The sequence below is a fragment of the Molossus molossus genome, unplaced genomic scaffold (assembly GCF_014108415.1).
Source record: "Molossus molossus isolate mMolMol1 unplaced genomic scaffold, mMolMol1.p scaffold_m16_p_14, whole genome shotgun sequence".
NCBI lineage: Eukaryota > Metazoa > Chordata > Mammalia > Chiroptera > Molossidae > Molossus > Molossus molossus.
Window position 1 is genome coordinate 66,529,264 of NW_023425349.1, and position 15,836 is coordinate 66,545,099.

Here is a 15,836-nt window from a genome sequence, read left to right on the forward strand (position 1 = left end):
CAGAAAAAAATAATGTAACCAAGATTTCAGATGCTGCCCACTACTAGAAAGTAAGAGTTTGGAATCTAAGTCTAGTCAAGCTAAATATTCCCTTGAACAAAAACCAGCACCCTTGTAGTCTCTACAATGTATCAATATCTAGTGTATAATTAAAAGATTAGTGACATGAGAACAGAAAAATATGACAGATAGTCAAGAGAAAAAGCAAGCAATAAAAATGGATGCCACAATGGCCCAGATATTGAAATAATATCCAATCAGAAAAAAAAATGTTTTTCAAGGAACAGCATCTAGGTGACCTATTAACAAAATCAGGCTAATACATAATTGTAGTCTCAGAAGGAGAAGTGTAAGAATGAAGCAGAAAATAATATTTGAAGAAATGGCCACAAAATTTCTCCAAGTCACACTTAAGCACATCAGAGTCAAACTGCTGAGAACCAAAGACACGAACGAGTCCTCAAAGCAGCCAGAAGAAATGACACATTACAGACAGGGAAACAATAATACGTACAAGTAACGGCTGACTTTTAATTAGAAACAATGGAGCCCATTATACAACGGGTTGACAGTTTTAAAGAGGTAAAAAGAAAAAAGAAAAAAAAAAACACCTAGTTAACTCAGAATACTATATTGAGCAAAAGCAGCCTTCAGAAAGAAGGCAAAAATAAAGGCATTTTCAGATCATGAAACAAAGAGAACTTTTCTAGCACTACTAGAAATACTAAAAGAAATTCTTCAGTCTGAAAGTATTCAGGAATGAAGAAAGAGCACCCAAAATGGTAGATACATGGATACATAAAGAAGGCTATAAGACTTCTTGGCTGTCAAAAGATTGACACTGCATTGTGAGGTTTATAATACAAATATATGCACTATCACAAGAATAGTATAAAAGACAACAGGTGGTAAATGAAACTATACTTCTGCAAAGTTCTTATATTTTATGTTCAATGGTACAATATTAGCTCTAAGTTGATAGTGTAGTGATAAGAAGTATATTGTAGCCCTGGTCTGTTGGGCTCAGTAGTTCAAGTGCCGGCCCATGGACCTAAGAGTCGCAAGTTGGATTCCAAATCAAGGGCATGTACCTGGGTTGTAGGTTTGATCCCCAGCCTGGTCATGGTCATGCAGGAGGTAACCAATCGATGTCTCTCACATCAATGTCTGTCTGTCTGTCTGTCTCTCTCCCTCCCTCCCTTTCACTCTATCAATGAAAAAAATATCCTCAAGTGAGGAGTAACAACAACAAAAAAAATATATTGTAATCACTAGAGCAACCATTAAAAAATTAAAGATGGCTAAAGCTAATAGAGGGCTTACACAGAAAGAAAAAATATATATATATATAATTTATTAAAGCAAAAGAAGGAGAGAAACTAATGAGGCAAAGAGAGAAAACCAAAATGGTAAGCACAAGTGTAAACACATTGTCATACTGAATTAAAAAGCTAGACACAATTATGCACATCTACAAGAAATGCAATTTAACTATTTTAAAAAGATAGGTTTAAAGTAAAAGAATATATGTCATGCAAACACTAATTATAAAAAGAAAACATGAATAGCTATGTTAATATAAGAAAAAACAGATTTCAAGACAAGGAATATTATAAGGAGTTAAGTAGGGACAATTCATAGTGATAAAAAGGTTAATTTATTAGAAAAATAAACCAATTAAAATATGTATAAGCCTAACAATAAAGGTTCTAAGTATACAAAGCAAACACTGATGTAACTAAAGGGAGAAATAAATAACTCAGAATCAAAGTTGGAGATTTTTAACATTGTGAGTAAATGATAAAACCACTAGCTGAAAATCAGAAAGGATATAGAAGATATGAACAAAAGCATGGTCTACCTTAATTGAAAATTTGAATTACTGCAGAAAATTCTATTGGGCAATACTGCTCTAGAGGTTGGACCAAAGATAGACCTCTCATTTTAAATTTATAAATTATTTTAGAAGAGAGATACTAAGATTATCTAATCATAAATTGCCAGCTATTTTTCCCTTAAAATTACATTTAAACTTAAATTCTGTTGTCCGACAGCATTAAATATATACTCAGTAAGCCAAAAATCAAGTGCACTTTTACCAACATCAAATAAAGAAAAAAAAAACCCGAGTCACACTTAATGAGAATTTTGAAGTACAAAGTGGCACATGATACAGGAATCCTTTAAAAACCACATGACAATGGTCAAAAGGTATAAACTTCCAGTTATGAGATTTTAAAAGCCCACATCTTAATTTTCAACTTACTTATATATATGGTAACTTGTTCTAATTTTGAGTCCACCTTTGATGAAGTTGATCATATTTTCATCCTGAAAACAATTCAATTAAATAATTAGATCACTTAGCAAGAGATTCTTAAACTTTCTCCATAGCCATGCAGTTGTGTGATTAGAACAAGATACTATCTTTTGAGTCATAACCTTTTAATGAAAACATTCTTCTTTCTTTACATTTGAAACGCTTTTTTGTCATTTTTCTTCCAAGTTAGAGGACAACAAAAGAACATTTTTTAAATCACCAAATTACTTTAAGGAAGTAATTACAGAAATAACCCTCACCAATTAGGGGCCATATAAGTTAGTACAAAATTACTTTGATGTGCATCATCATCTACTGAGCAACTTTCTTCTGGGCTCCAAAATGGTCGGCTTTGAGAATACGCTGTAAGCCCTAACTTTCCTGTCCCTGTCTGTATGTTCCAGTAAATGGGATTATGGTTCTTTTTCACAGAGTTGTTTTAGCAGGCAAAGTCCATTTATCATTGTGAATTTCATTTGTATACATTTCCAGACTAAAAATAACTCCTCAGGATTCTAAATTTATTCTCACTAACATGCAGTTTTCTTTGGGGGCAAAAGCACTTCACTTTGTCTAATGGTTATCAACCACAAAACTGAGGCAGTTGGCTTAAATACATGGCATTTTTAGCATTCTAGGATTCTAAGAGTCTCTTAATAAAACATATATGAAATAACTGCTTAAAGGAAGTTACTACAGGGTTGGCAAAAGTAGGTTTACAGTTGTTCCTATGGAAAATAGTAATACCAGAATCAACTCTGTCTTGTGTACTCACAGCTGTGAACCTACTTTGGCCCCACCCTGTATAGTAGATAATGCAAATGGAGATGGTCCTGTTTCACATTTCCAAGAATATCTATTAATATCAGAAAGATGCTCTGGCATTTATTTCCTGTGCACTTGAACATCCTTCTGAAGCAAAAGAAAAACTGATTTTAGTTTGCTAATTTCATTAATTACTTAGAATATCAAAATTGGAATTATTATAAGAATTAATAAATACATAATTCACTGTACAATTTAAAGTTTTATCTTCATAATTGAAGGACTGTTATGATTATACAAGTTGCAATAATGGCCAGGATAAAATTTCTTAAATTAGATTAAAATCGACCTCAAATAAGAATATTTTATTTCATAATTCACCAAACATTGGCCAAATGCCTATTTTACACCAGGCACCTGAATGCAGAATTAGACAAAAGCAATGCAATGTGCTAAGGGATGGAGACCACATTTGATGGAGACATGCACAGCAGGATGTCATGAGAGAACAAAGGTGGGAGGGCTGGGGCACAGGAAGAATCCACAAAAGCTCCTAGAAGTATCAGTGCTTAAAGCGCGCACGCGCACGCACGCACACACAAACACACACACACACACAGATTAGAAGTGGCCCGGAGAGGAAAAGCAAAGCAGATATAAACTTTGCAAGCAAAGGAAAACTCAGCGGGAAGGCAAGGGAGCAGTACAGATCACGGTGTGCTTGGCCTGCTGTGTTGTGTAACTCAGCACTGCCGCAGGAATCTACAGCAAAGAAGGGAATGACTAGGGAGCAATAAAGCCACCTCTACCCATGCCACTCAAGTATGCAACATACCTACCATCTGAGGACATCAGTAAGAGGGGAGCAGGGAATTTGGGGGAGATACCGGTTTAGTTTGAAAAAACTTCCCCCATTTCTGGTATTCTGATACAGAACCACTGCTATAGTCCATGAGAATTACTAATGCTGAAGCAGAGAAATGACAAAGGGAGGTTCTCATGTTTGAGAGGGTGCTCAACTGCACAATGGAGAATGAGCTAGAGGTAAGAGAAATTACAGACAGAGTCACTGGGTTGCTGTCCAGTCTAGGGAAGAGCTGATGAGCACCTCCGCTAGAACAATTATAGTCCGAAGAAAGAAGAAGACAGAGAGTTGTGAAATCTTCAAAAGATAAAAGAAGCATGACCAAGAAACTGACTGGACCTGGGGGCACGGAAGAGGGAAGCCACCGATATCTCCTGGATGGTTAATTACAAACTCCAAAGCATAAACTAAGCCTTCAAATTATAGATTTGTCAAATCCCCATTTGGAAAACACAACAGAAAAAAAGTGAAGGCCTCTGTGACTAACATGTTTATTAAGGCAGTAAGACTTGATTTTAATATGTTGGGTTTTAGGAAACAGGGTCATAGGCTAGATTGATTTAATTTTACTAAACCAGAATCCAACCTAAGAGGTCAACCTTCAGTAAAAGACAAAATCAACTCTCAATGCAATGCGAAACATTGAGATTGAGGAAGACTTTTCATTTTACAGCTGAATTCCTGCCCTCTTACAATCTCTACCCCACAGCTGCCCCACTGTGTCCATCACTGCCGCCCATGTGGCCATGTTAAAATCCATGTTTTTTAGAAGCACTGGAAAATACAATGATAGGTACTCACTGTAACAGTCCCTAGAGATGAAATTAAAATGCTCCATAAGAAAAGAATTCATGTGTTTTTTAGTGACTTTTTAGAAATGTTCATCCAACGGAAGAACTAAAAGCAAGCCATGGGGATGAGAATAGGAAGAGGGAGAAAAATAACAGCTGAAGTATGCATGAAAAGTGTGGCTCTCTATGCATGCGTAACTGAGCTTTGCTGAAGCATCTGGTGCAAGAAGGGAATGCCAAGGACCAAGGAAGCCTTGTATGCCGGGGCCACTCCTGTGTGTAGCCCTCGATGACAGCAAGCGCAGAGAGAGAGAAGCTCAGTTTTCATACAGAGAAGCATCCTAAAATTAGGTGTGGTGCTTGCGAGACAGTTTCTTTAAAGGGCAGCAGTTCCCCGTGAACTGACATTTAAAACACGCTAAGTACATCTAAACAGGAATAAAGCTCCCTGGGATCTTTTTTCAGCCCAAGTTTATCAGAATAACAAACATCTTTCATGGCCACTCTAAGTCCAAAGAACTGAAGCACCGACACAGAGTAGCCAGGTTTTCCAGGGAGGGTGGCCGGGCTTGCCCAGCAGTGCCGACTCGAAGGCAAAGGTTCATTACCTGCACAAACGTGAGGGCTGCTTTCTGCAGGAGACACTCGGCATAACAGATTTCGGCATGCATTTCCTCTATTAAAAACAAATAAAATCACATTAAGGAAAATCCCAAGGCCACAGTAACTGTTCTGAGATGTTCGGAAAAGACTGATAGATAAACGAGCCCAAGAGAGACGCAAAAACCTCGACTGTTCTGATGCCTCCATGAAAGCGGAATAATGACCTCAGTCCGCAGTCTCCCGGCAAGAGTTTCCCAGAATGCCTGAAATGGTTCCGGAAAGTCATCTTATGGTCCCAGTCAAATGTAAGGACAAGGAGTCGGGCAGTTGGCTTCAGAGACCCAACTCAGCTCACAAGAGGAAACCAAATTTTAAAAACATTTTTTAAAAAGAAAACCATGTCTTTTTAACAGCAACATTCAAGTTTAACACAGTTATAAAGATTGAAAAAACTAACTTAAATTTATGAATTCCAGCTTCTAAAATATGAAGCTATGATAACCATGGCAATGATTAGACACATCACTGACCTGAAAAGAAAACAGTCGCTCGCTAGGGCTCTGTGGAAAAGACCTGCCCCGCATGCACACTTGGCTCCTCACACAAAGACGATGTGCACACGAGCACAGTCTCGGGCTATTTTGATCACTGCGACACCAGGCACAGGAATAAAGCCCTGAAAATGGGGCTCTGTACAGCTTGTATATCCCAGGGGCACACAACGGGCCTCAAACACATGGCCTTTCTTCCCAAACAATCCGTTATCCTTGCAGAAACTGCGCAGGAGGGAATCTTTGCATTAAAAACATCAGCAGGCCCCTGTCTTATCCATGAGATACAAGTCGGTATTTTATTTAAGTAAATGAGTGTGGGGTGTTTAACAGCCTGGGTTGGAGGGAAGCTCTGCCAAGGACTGAGCTGTAGGACCTCCAGAAAGCCCCCCGCCTTTCTGCGCTGGTTTCCCCATTTACACAGGCTGGCTATGGTGTCTTCTTCACAGCTGAAGGACCCACTGAGGTGCTTCCCGGACAGTGCACCATTCAGAGAGCACGCGGCATGTGCGTTACTTTCACTAACATTGCAGCCCTGGGCCAAGGTCGTGCTTTTTGCTAAAAGCTCAGAAAATGGAATATTTTTTGTGACAGAACTGAAATATAGGGTATTTCTGTGCTAGTGGAAATGCTGTTGAATCAAACCAGGTAAGAACTATTGCTTTCATTTACACACCAGACCTCCCCACCTCACTCACTTACTCCCCCCGCCCCCCACTGGTTCTCACAAATTGGCTCAGCTTCGTGTCATGCTCATACTCCACAGATGGAACTTACAAAGAAGCAACCGTGCAGCTAAGACCCCCCCAAGCACACGCGTACAGATGGGGCCACACGTGAGGAATTAAGGCCTGTGCACATCTGGCAGCATCAACAGGGTCAGTCCTTCAACACGCCTCGCCTCAATACGTGCTTTTGGATTTTCCCAGCATGTTCAGTGGGATAAAAATTGGCAACTTCTGTTCTTACAGTCACCTGAATATCCTCCCCCGAGGTACATCTGTCACAAGTGGGAATTGGTAGGAATTATTCACCCTGCAAGCCTGCTCAGTAACACAGATCGCTGGCGTGGAGCAGGAGCTGAGGGGCGACACTGCTGCTGGGCGGGGACGGCACAGGCAACAGGGCCGGGAAAGCGCAGGTGGCCGGCAGGTGTGCCTTCGGCTGAAGCACAAGGTGTAAAGGGAGGAGTGTCCAATGAGTCTGGAAATGTAAACCTGAGCTACATTATGGACAACCTTGAATGTCAGAGTCTGGGCTCCAGTCAGTAGGCAATGGTGAGTCCTGGCAGACATATGAACAGAAGGGTCACAGGATCAGGGGTCAGCTAGAGGTGGGCAAACCTAAGAGCAGCTGAAGGATGTAAGCAAAAAACAGAGATAAAAGGCAAGAAAGGTTGAACTCTTTATATCATACGTATGCACTGCTCATATTAAATCCCTCTCACATCCTAAGCACTGCATATAAATATCTGTTCTTAAAAGCAATTTGAAAGCCATTCAGGGCAATGCCAGCCACCAGAGAAGAATGGGTGTGCTCCATGTTAAACCCACGAAAAGTTTAACTACGTTCCCTCCTGCACACAACCAGCCACTCAAGGATGTAAATGAAAATTACCAAGAGGAAGAACAAATCACATACTAAAGCTACAATGTTTTGACATGTTCCCTTGAACACAAAGTTTTGACATGTTCCCTTGAACAAAAGTCTTGAACACAAAGTCTGTTTAGGTTGCAGTGACAGCCAAACTCATTAGAAATAAATGCCACTTAATTTATAAAAGTGTTATTTCTTCATAATTCCTTAGTTCACTGAAGGAAATACCATCATTTTGCACTGAAATGTTAGCAAAGCATGCCTGTAGATATAAAAGTCTAAATAAACCTGTATTTCCAAATAGGCTATAGTCATAAATTAATTTATTGTTTGTTTAACTAACTTTATTTTTTAGAGCAGTTTTAGGCTCATAGCACAACTAAGCGCATGGTGCAGAGATTTCCAATAGCCTCTACCCCACACATGCATAGCCTCTCCCACTATCAACACCCCCACCTCTCCCCACAGTGATACATTCGTCACTGATGAACGTCCACTGATAGCATAATCACCAAAGCCCATAGCTTACACTAGGTTTCACTCTAGGGGTTGCACATTCTCTATGTTTGGACAGAGGTATAATGACATGTATCCACCATTATGGTGTCATACAGAGTATTTCACTTCTCTAAAAATCCTCTGCCTGTTCATCCCTTCACCTGACCCCCTGGCAAGCACTGATCTATCTACTGTCTCCATAGTTTTGCCTTTTCCAGAATGTCATACTTGGAATCACATTGGTTTCTTCTACTTACTAATATGCATTTACGCTTCCTCCATATCTTTTCATGGCTTGATAGCTCTTCTCTAGTGTTAAATAATATTCCATTGTCTGGATGTTTATTTATCCATTCACCTACTGGAGGACATCCTGGTTGCTTACAAGTTTTGGCAGTTATAAATAAAGTTACTATAAACATTCACTTGCAGGTTTTCGTATGAACATAAGTTTCAGCTCTTTGAGTAAATATTAATGAGCGTGATTACTGGACTGTAAGGCAAAAGTATGTTTAACTTCATAAGAGACTGTGGCTGAGCTGCTCTGCACCCCTTCGGCCAAGGAGAGTCCTGCTGCTCCACGTGCTCGCTGACACTTCCTCACGTCAGTGTTCCAGATTGTGGACATTCTAATAGGCATATAGTAGTATCTCATTGTTGTCTATTTTTCAATATTTAACAAAAACTAATTTTCTACCTATTTCAGATTTTTTAAAGTGCTATGTCCAAGACATAAAAAAAAAAAAAAACAAGAAGAACACACTACCCTCTATTTTCAAGATGTCTAGCATAGGGACAATTCAACATCTCCCTTACCCATACACCGCACATTCTGTGCCCTTGTCTACATGCCCAGAGGAGAAAAGTTGGGGGTGCAGTGGAAAAGAACCATAGCTTAGGGAAGGGCAGGTCAGGTTTGAACCCTACTCTGCTGAGCCATCTGTTTAATTTTCTGAACATTAGTTCTTAGTCCATAAAAAGGAGGTTACACAGATGAGATTGAGTAACGTTAAGGAAGACATGAAGAACAATGTCTGACACACAGATATAATGGGGCATTAACATTGTTACTTATTAATCATCATCATTATTATTAATACTTACACTAAAAATACTATGTTATTCTTCCCATAACTAAGGTAAAATAAATCTCAACTGTCAGCATAGAAAAAGGAAAGCAGGGGCAATAAGCCACTGGAGAGAAGCCATAGAAAGGAGAACATAAATGAAAGTCAAATTCCTTTTGGGCCCATTTATTTATTTTTTTGTTTTGTTTTGGTTTTTTATTTTTTTGATACATGCCCCTAGCGGGAACCGAACCCAGGACTCTCTGGTCCACGGGCCAACTCTCCAACCACTGAGCCAAACCGGCCAGGGCTTTTGGGCCCATTCAAATTCCCATTGACCTACTTTAGTGAAGTTTAGGACTACTGGGGCCAATTGACATTAATGGCCCAAAGACGGGAAATATGAAGACATATTCTACCCAAAATCAAGGAGATAAAGAAAACTCTTATGGGTTCTTACAGGTCATTTTCTGGAGAAAAAGGAGATGGGCTTCAGCTGCCTGTTGTGACCCATGAAATGCTACTCTGTTCCATAGCGGTTGAAGGGCCAGCATCATACCCTTTAAGAACAAGTCCCATAGTCTTCTCCTGTCATCAGTACTTAGCCTCACATCGTGCAAATGTTGCCAAGTTCTCTAATGTCTACCACAGGTTGACGATAATGCTCACACTCGTAAAGACCAGGAATGACTCGTACCCAGAACTGCTCTTGCCTTAATCAGCCACGGCTACTTCCACTGTTTTGTGCTCTCTTCCAGAGAGTAAGTTTGACCATGGCAACACATGCACCGAGTCTCCTTGGATGGCAGAAGCTTGACTCGAGAGTGGCCACATCTAAAGAACATTATTTTCTCTTCTGCAGGGTATCTTGATGCTCTTTTCTTGTGAACAATTCTGACTAGAGTGTAACACTTAAAAAGCAGAGCTGATACCCAGCCAATATGGCTCAGTGGTTGAGCATTGACCCATGCACCAAGAGGTCGCTGGTTCGATTCCCGGTCAGGGCACATGCCCACGCTGTGGGCCTGATCCCCAGCTGGGGGCAGGCAGGAGGCAGTCAATTGATGTTCTCTCTCATCGATGTTTCTATCTCTGTCTCCTTCTCCCTTCCTCTCTTTCTCAAATCAATAAAGAAAAAACAAACAAACAGAGCTGATTGTGGAAATTCTGCCTGATCTCAGTGGGAACATGAAGCAATTGACAAGAGAGTCATTCCCTCCCCCATCCATCTGATCAATGTGCTATAGCCATTTCTGGATTCTTGAATACTTCCTGAATCTTCACCAACCAAACATCTTCCATACTGTGAAACATTATCAATGTTTTTTAAGGTATCAAAATTACTTCTTTTACCTTGAAAAAAATGTAATAGGTTGCAGAAAAATAGCAACTTTCATACATAGATGGTAAGAATCCATGAAAACACATCCTCAGGTGAGAGGATGGTAAGAAACTGGCCCTGGCTAGTTTGGCTCAGCGGTTAGAGCATCGGCCTGCGGTCCAGAGGGACCAGGGTTCAGTTCCCACTAAGGGCACGTACCTCGGTTCAGTTTGTCCCCAGTCCTGGTTGGGTGTGCGGGTGGCAGCCACTCGATGTGTCCCTTTTACGTCAATGTTTCTCTCTCTCTCTTCCTCTCCCTCCCACTCTATCTGAACAAAAAAATGGACAAATGTCCTTGGGTGAGGATAAAAAAAAAAAAAGAATATAAACTGACCTCTTTGGAGAAAACATAGGTAGTACCTATAAATATTATCAATTTTCAAATCCTAAGTCCCAGTAATTCCACTTTTATGAATCTATCTTCGGAAACACTTACAAAAATATATAAAGACATAGGTACAAGAATTGTAGGACCTGCCCTGGCTGAGTGGCTTAGTTGGTTGGAGCATCATCCTGTACACTGAAAAGTCAAGGGTTTGATTCCCAGTCAGAGCACATACCCAGGCTGCAGGTTCAATCCCCAGTTGAGACATGTGTGGGAGGCAACCGACTGATGCCTCTGTCTCTCTTCCCCCTACCCCTTCTTCTTTCCTCTTTAAAATCCATGAAAACACATCCTCAGGTGAGAGGTTTTTTTTAAAGAATTTTAGGACAGCATCGTTTGTAATTGTGAAAAAATAAACACAATACAACTGTCCTTCAATAGAGCAAAACCAAGTAATTTATGGCACCCCATTCAATGGAATACTACATAGCTATTAAACAGAATGAAGTATAAGTCATATGTACTGGCATGGGAAAACATCATTATCAAAAAAACCATGTATATAATGTGATTCTATGCTTGTAAAAATAAACAATACATGAACTACAAACACCCCACATATACCTTATGTATATTATTTATATATGTACACTGAAAAGTCTGCAAGGCTTCAAAACCAACTACTTCTTGTGGAGGGTATGATGGGGAAAGAGAAAGAAGACATTCCACTTACTTTATATGATATATTTAAGTATTGAATCTTATGAGCATGATCACATTTCAATTTTCCAAAGAAAGGGAAAAAAAATAATCTTTTAAATGACTCTTACCTTCATTCGTCTGCTCCAATGACCCTCTGGAAAGAAAACTGGAGAAAGATTCTACAACCGTGCACTTTTTCCTATATCTGCATAGAATGAGCAGAAGGAAGGAAATAGAAGAGGAAAGTAAATTAGCGCGAGCTCATTTTCATTCGACGTCCACTTCAGTCACCATCACACTAGTCAGCAAGGCAGAGCGCAGCACTAACATCTGCAGGGCAGGACCCCCTTTCAGCCCTGCACCCCACCTCCCAGCATCAGGCTGGCATGCTGTGGGCTCTCACCCCAGCTCACTGAACACACAAGTGGACAAAGCCACACCACACAGTGAACTCCAACCCTGCCAAGCACCTTCCCTGATCTCCGTGGCTGAAGTCAGTATTCCCGGAGTCAGATTCCCCACGGGTGGAGAAGCGAATGGAAGACTGCAACGTTTGAAAGCACCCTCTTCATTCGTGGGGCTTGCAACATCACTGCACGAGCACAGCATCCCACCAGTACTACAGTTCACCTATGCTAGCTAACTGCTTTTGCTAGGGTCTTCCTATACATAGAGCAAAGACTAACATAAAACTGAAGATCCATCTCATTTTCACCAGCCAAAGTGTTCAACTACATTCTTTCTAAGCAAATAAAACATTCCCTTCTGAATTTGCAGCACCTCCCACAGAAAGAAGAGTGTGCCCTGCTCGGCCGGGCTTGGGCCGCAGTTCCTAAATTCACCGCGGGGAGGTCCTCGAGATGCTTGCTGCGGACCCACCGGAATCTCCGCAGCCGTACTCCGTAGTTCAAGTCACCACAGATGCCAAGAATCATTCTATATTTCCTAATAGGAATTTTTTTTTTTTGTCTCTATTACATAAAACTACACGAGACCAAGAGAGCTTTGAAGCTCCAGTCCTTTTCTACAATTGTGGCCAACTTCAAACAGAGCTCTCAGTCCGGCAAACTGTGTTCATTTGATCACAGACATAAAGGTTTGTGGTCCTTACTTTTGGCAGGTGTGCAAGGCGTCCCTCACGGCAGAAATGCCATTTTGGATGTCCTGTTGCTCGAAGGTCATGATGGCCTGCAATACCACAATGGTGCTGTAGCCCAAGGCATGGTACATGCTCTCCTTAGCCCTGGGGGCAACACAGGAAGTCAGCACATTTCAATTTAACTGGAAAGCATTCGGGTGTCATCTAACAGTCACCCTGAGAAATCCTAATACACGCATGTCTTGGCTTTCACAGTGATAATCTTTACTCCTTTACCATAGTCACTTAAGTAATACAGGCAGTATGAGACAGGGCCTAGAACACTCAGGCACTAACGACTTTCCAATGCAGGGCACACAGGCAACACAGAACATTCCGGGTTCAAAGAGAACGAACGAGACAAGATGCTTTTCCCTGCTTCGGCACAAGGGGGCAGCCTGCGGACTCATTTCCTGGAAAATGTTTCCAAGCAAACCACGTCTCCCCAGTTGAACAAGGGGCGGTGCACTATCTTAGCTCTGATGTCCGTGCTAAAATAAAAGCCGTTGGAAATATATTTTGTGACAATCAGATTCTGATGTTTTTTTGAACAATAATGGCCAATTAAAAAAAAAAAAATTGTCCCCTCTCCTCTCCCAGACAGAGGCCAAGAGGAAATATTTTTGCAATAAAGTTAGGTCAGCAGCAAAGGCCCTGACAAAAGCACTATACCTAATCTATACTCTATACCTTAACTCTATACCTAATCTAATCCCGTGATCTGAGATTCCTGATTAAAATTCTTGATACTTTGAGTTAGACAGAATCGCTTGGATTCTTAAGGAGGTCAGTTAGTCCTAACATATGGCAGACATCCCAGATTCTGTGGGGAAAAAAACCTCACCATCACTTTTCCCAAAACTTCTTGAATTATGTTAGTTATTTATAAAATTTTAAATATCAATGCACGATTTTGCTTCTAATTCAAATATCATCACAACAGCCTGCTTGCTGTGCAAAGCACATGCAAGCCACCGTATTCTTTCCCCATGGAAATGGTGTGAACATCCTTCGGGGATCTGCAGTTTGTCCCGAACAGTGAGGGCACCGGCCGGTCAAAAGGACCGCAAGGACTAAGAGCAGCCCACGGTCAGCAACTGTAAATAAACCTCATATTTAAACCGGTAGGTCCTCCAAGAGGAAAACAATTATTCAAGTAGGAAAAATATATGTTTAAGAATGAAACTTGCATAAAGATAAGAGAATATGTAACTCCACTAAATACAATACTAAATCACTTAATTTCATTCCATATTATGTCCGGCTGGGTGTCAGCGGCAGAGAGAAACGGAGACATGTTTGACTAAAAAACGAAGGAGACAGGCAGGCTGGCTGAAAGAGGAGAAAGGAAAAAAGACAGAGGAAGATGGAGGGAGGCAGACACACAAGATGGAGAGATGGAGAGTCGTTGGGGAAAAGAGAGGAGACAGGCAAGGGAGAGGTTGCAGGAGAGGCGTTAGGGACAGCAGTGGACAATTTCTTTAGGCTATGGCTTCACCGCCTATTTTAATATATGTTCCTACCTCTGAAATGCTAATTGACCAAGATCTTCTAAATCTTAATAGAATGATCATTAATTTAAATTAATTTCTAAGCCCTGGCCGGTTTGGCTCAGCGGTTGGAGCGTCCGCCTGCGGTCCGGAGAGACCCGGGTTCGGTTCCCGCTAAGGGCATGTACCTCGGTTGCAGTTTGTCCCCGGCCCTGGTTGGTCGTGCGGGTGGCAGCCACTTGATGTGTCCCTTTCACATCGATGTTTCCCTCTCTCTCTCTTCCTCTCTCTCCCTCCCACTCTATCTGTACAAAAAATGGAAAAATGTCCTCGGGTGAGGATAAAAAAAAAAAAAATTAAATTAATTTCTAAGCTTCAAAGTCAAGGACCAGAATCACATCACCCTGCTGATGGCTCAAAGAAAGGAGACGTCCACTTTTGTGTTCAGCTAACCTTCTAGAAACTTATTCTGTAAGGTCTAAGCTTCATCCAAGTAAGTGGCTGTTTGAAGCAACAATGTTAGAGATTTCCTGCCAAGCTATAGTCACACAGCAGGGTTGGGGACTGTGTTCGAAGTGAGATCTAAGAAGGCTGAGCACAGGTTTCGCTGCCATATTTTTTAAATTAACAGGGTCCTGGCCGGTTTGGCTCAGCGGTTGGAGCGTCGGCCTGCGGACCAGAGAGTCCCGAGTTCAGTTTCCACTAGGGGCACGTACAAAAAAAAAAATTAACGGGAAAAAAACAAATAAAAGTGAACATGTACTAGCAATTGAAATTAAGTTGTTTAATTTGTTTATCACATAAACAGGGAGTCCCAATAAAATCTTACATTTTTTAGCATTTGAGATTAGCATTGTCTAGTTCTTCCCCATTTCACAGGAAACTTTTCTCAATTATATTTAAACTTAAGAGGAACATCCATAAAAATATTTCACTGAAGAAAGCAAAATGGAGCTCTATAAAACTACACAAATGACACTATTTAAACAAGTGTAGAAATTAAAATATAAGAATCAGAAATTTTCTACTGAATAAAGTTGGAGAGACAGATTCTTAACTGGATATTAAAACTAACCAATAGTAAGAGGTCTTAGGTGGAAATACAGGTACATTAACTGACAAGAATGATATAAAAGACAGTCATCAAGAACAAGAGAAAAAATGTATTTTATCTAAAAGAAATAAAGTTAATTACCATGGTTGGAGCAATTCTAGGGCATCTTTAAATTTGTTACTTAGAAATAAGTTTAATGCCACTTCACATTCTTCCAGGCTACTCTTGAGATCCACTTTGGCTGACGGTGACCTAAACATCAAGAAAAAAAATATAGAGAATTTCTATAACTTTTACTATTAGCAAGGTGTCGCAGGGAGTGTATGTGTATACATATACCTTGGAGACAGACAGACAGGCTGGAATTCTAACTCTGCCACTTACTAGCGGGGTCTTGAACCTCCGGAAGCTGACTTTCTCATCTGTAAAATGGGAACACCACCAACTACTTCATGGGGCTATTATAAGGATGGAGTTAACGACAAGTAATGCTCATAGCAGGCAGTGAAAAAATGATAGTTATGCCCTACCCCACTCCACCCCATCACTCCAAAGACCACAAGTATAGAAGAACTACCTTTATTCATGGGGGGGGGGGGGGGGCTGGTTTGTTTAGTTTCATTAGATAAGGGGGAAGATGTGCTCCAATGGAAAACTGAATTGTCTAGAGGAGACCCCTCCAAGTCACCT

The 15,836-nt window shown here is 40.7% G+C and overlaps 1 protein-coding gene across 2 annotated transcripts in view; it reads right to left on the reverse strand.

Moving 5' to 3' along the window:
* The window catches only part of TTC39B (tetratricopeptide repeat domain 39B), a 160,386-nt gene that overhangs the window by 40,179 nt on the left and 104,371 nt on the right, over positions 1–15,836 (reverse strand). For both annotated transcript variants that reach the window (XM_036260324.1, XM_036260323.1), the window contains 5 exons: positions 15,288–15,398; positions 12,576–12,707; positions 11,593–11,669; positions 5,350–5,417; positions 2,267–2,331 (listed from right to left, as the gene is read on the reverse strand). In XM_036260324.1, the coding sequence (XP_036116217.1) occupies positions 2,267–2,331; positions 5,350–5,417; positions 11,593–11,669; positions 12,576–12,707; positions 15,288–15,398 (453 nt within the window). The remainder of the gene's footprint in view (positions 1–2,266; positions 2,332–5,349; positions 5,418–11,592; positions 11,670–12,575; positions 12,708–15,287; positions 15,399–15,836) is intronic.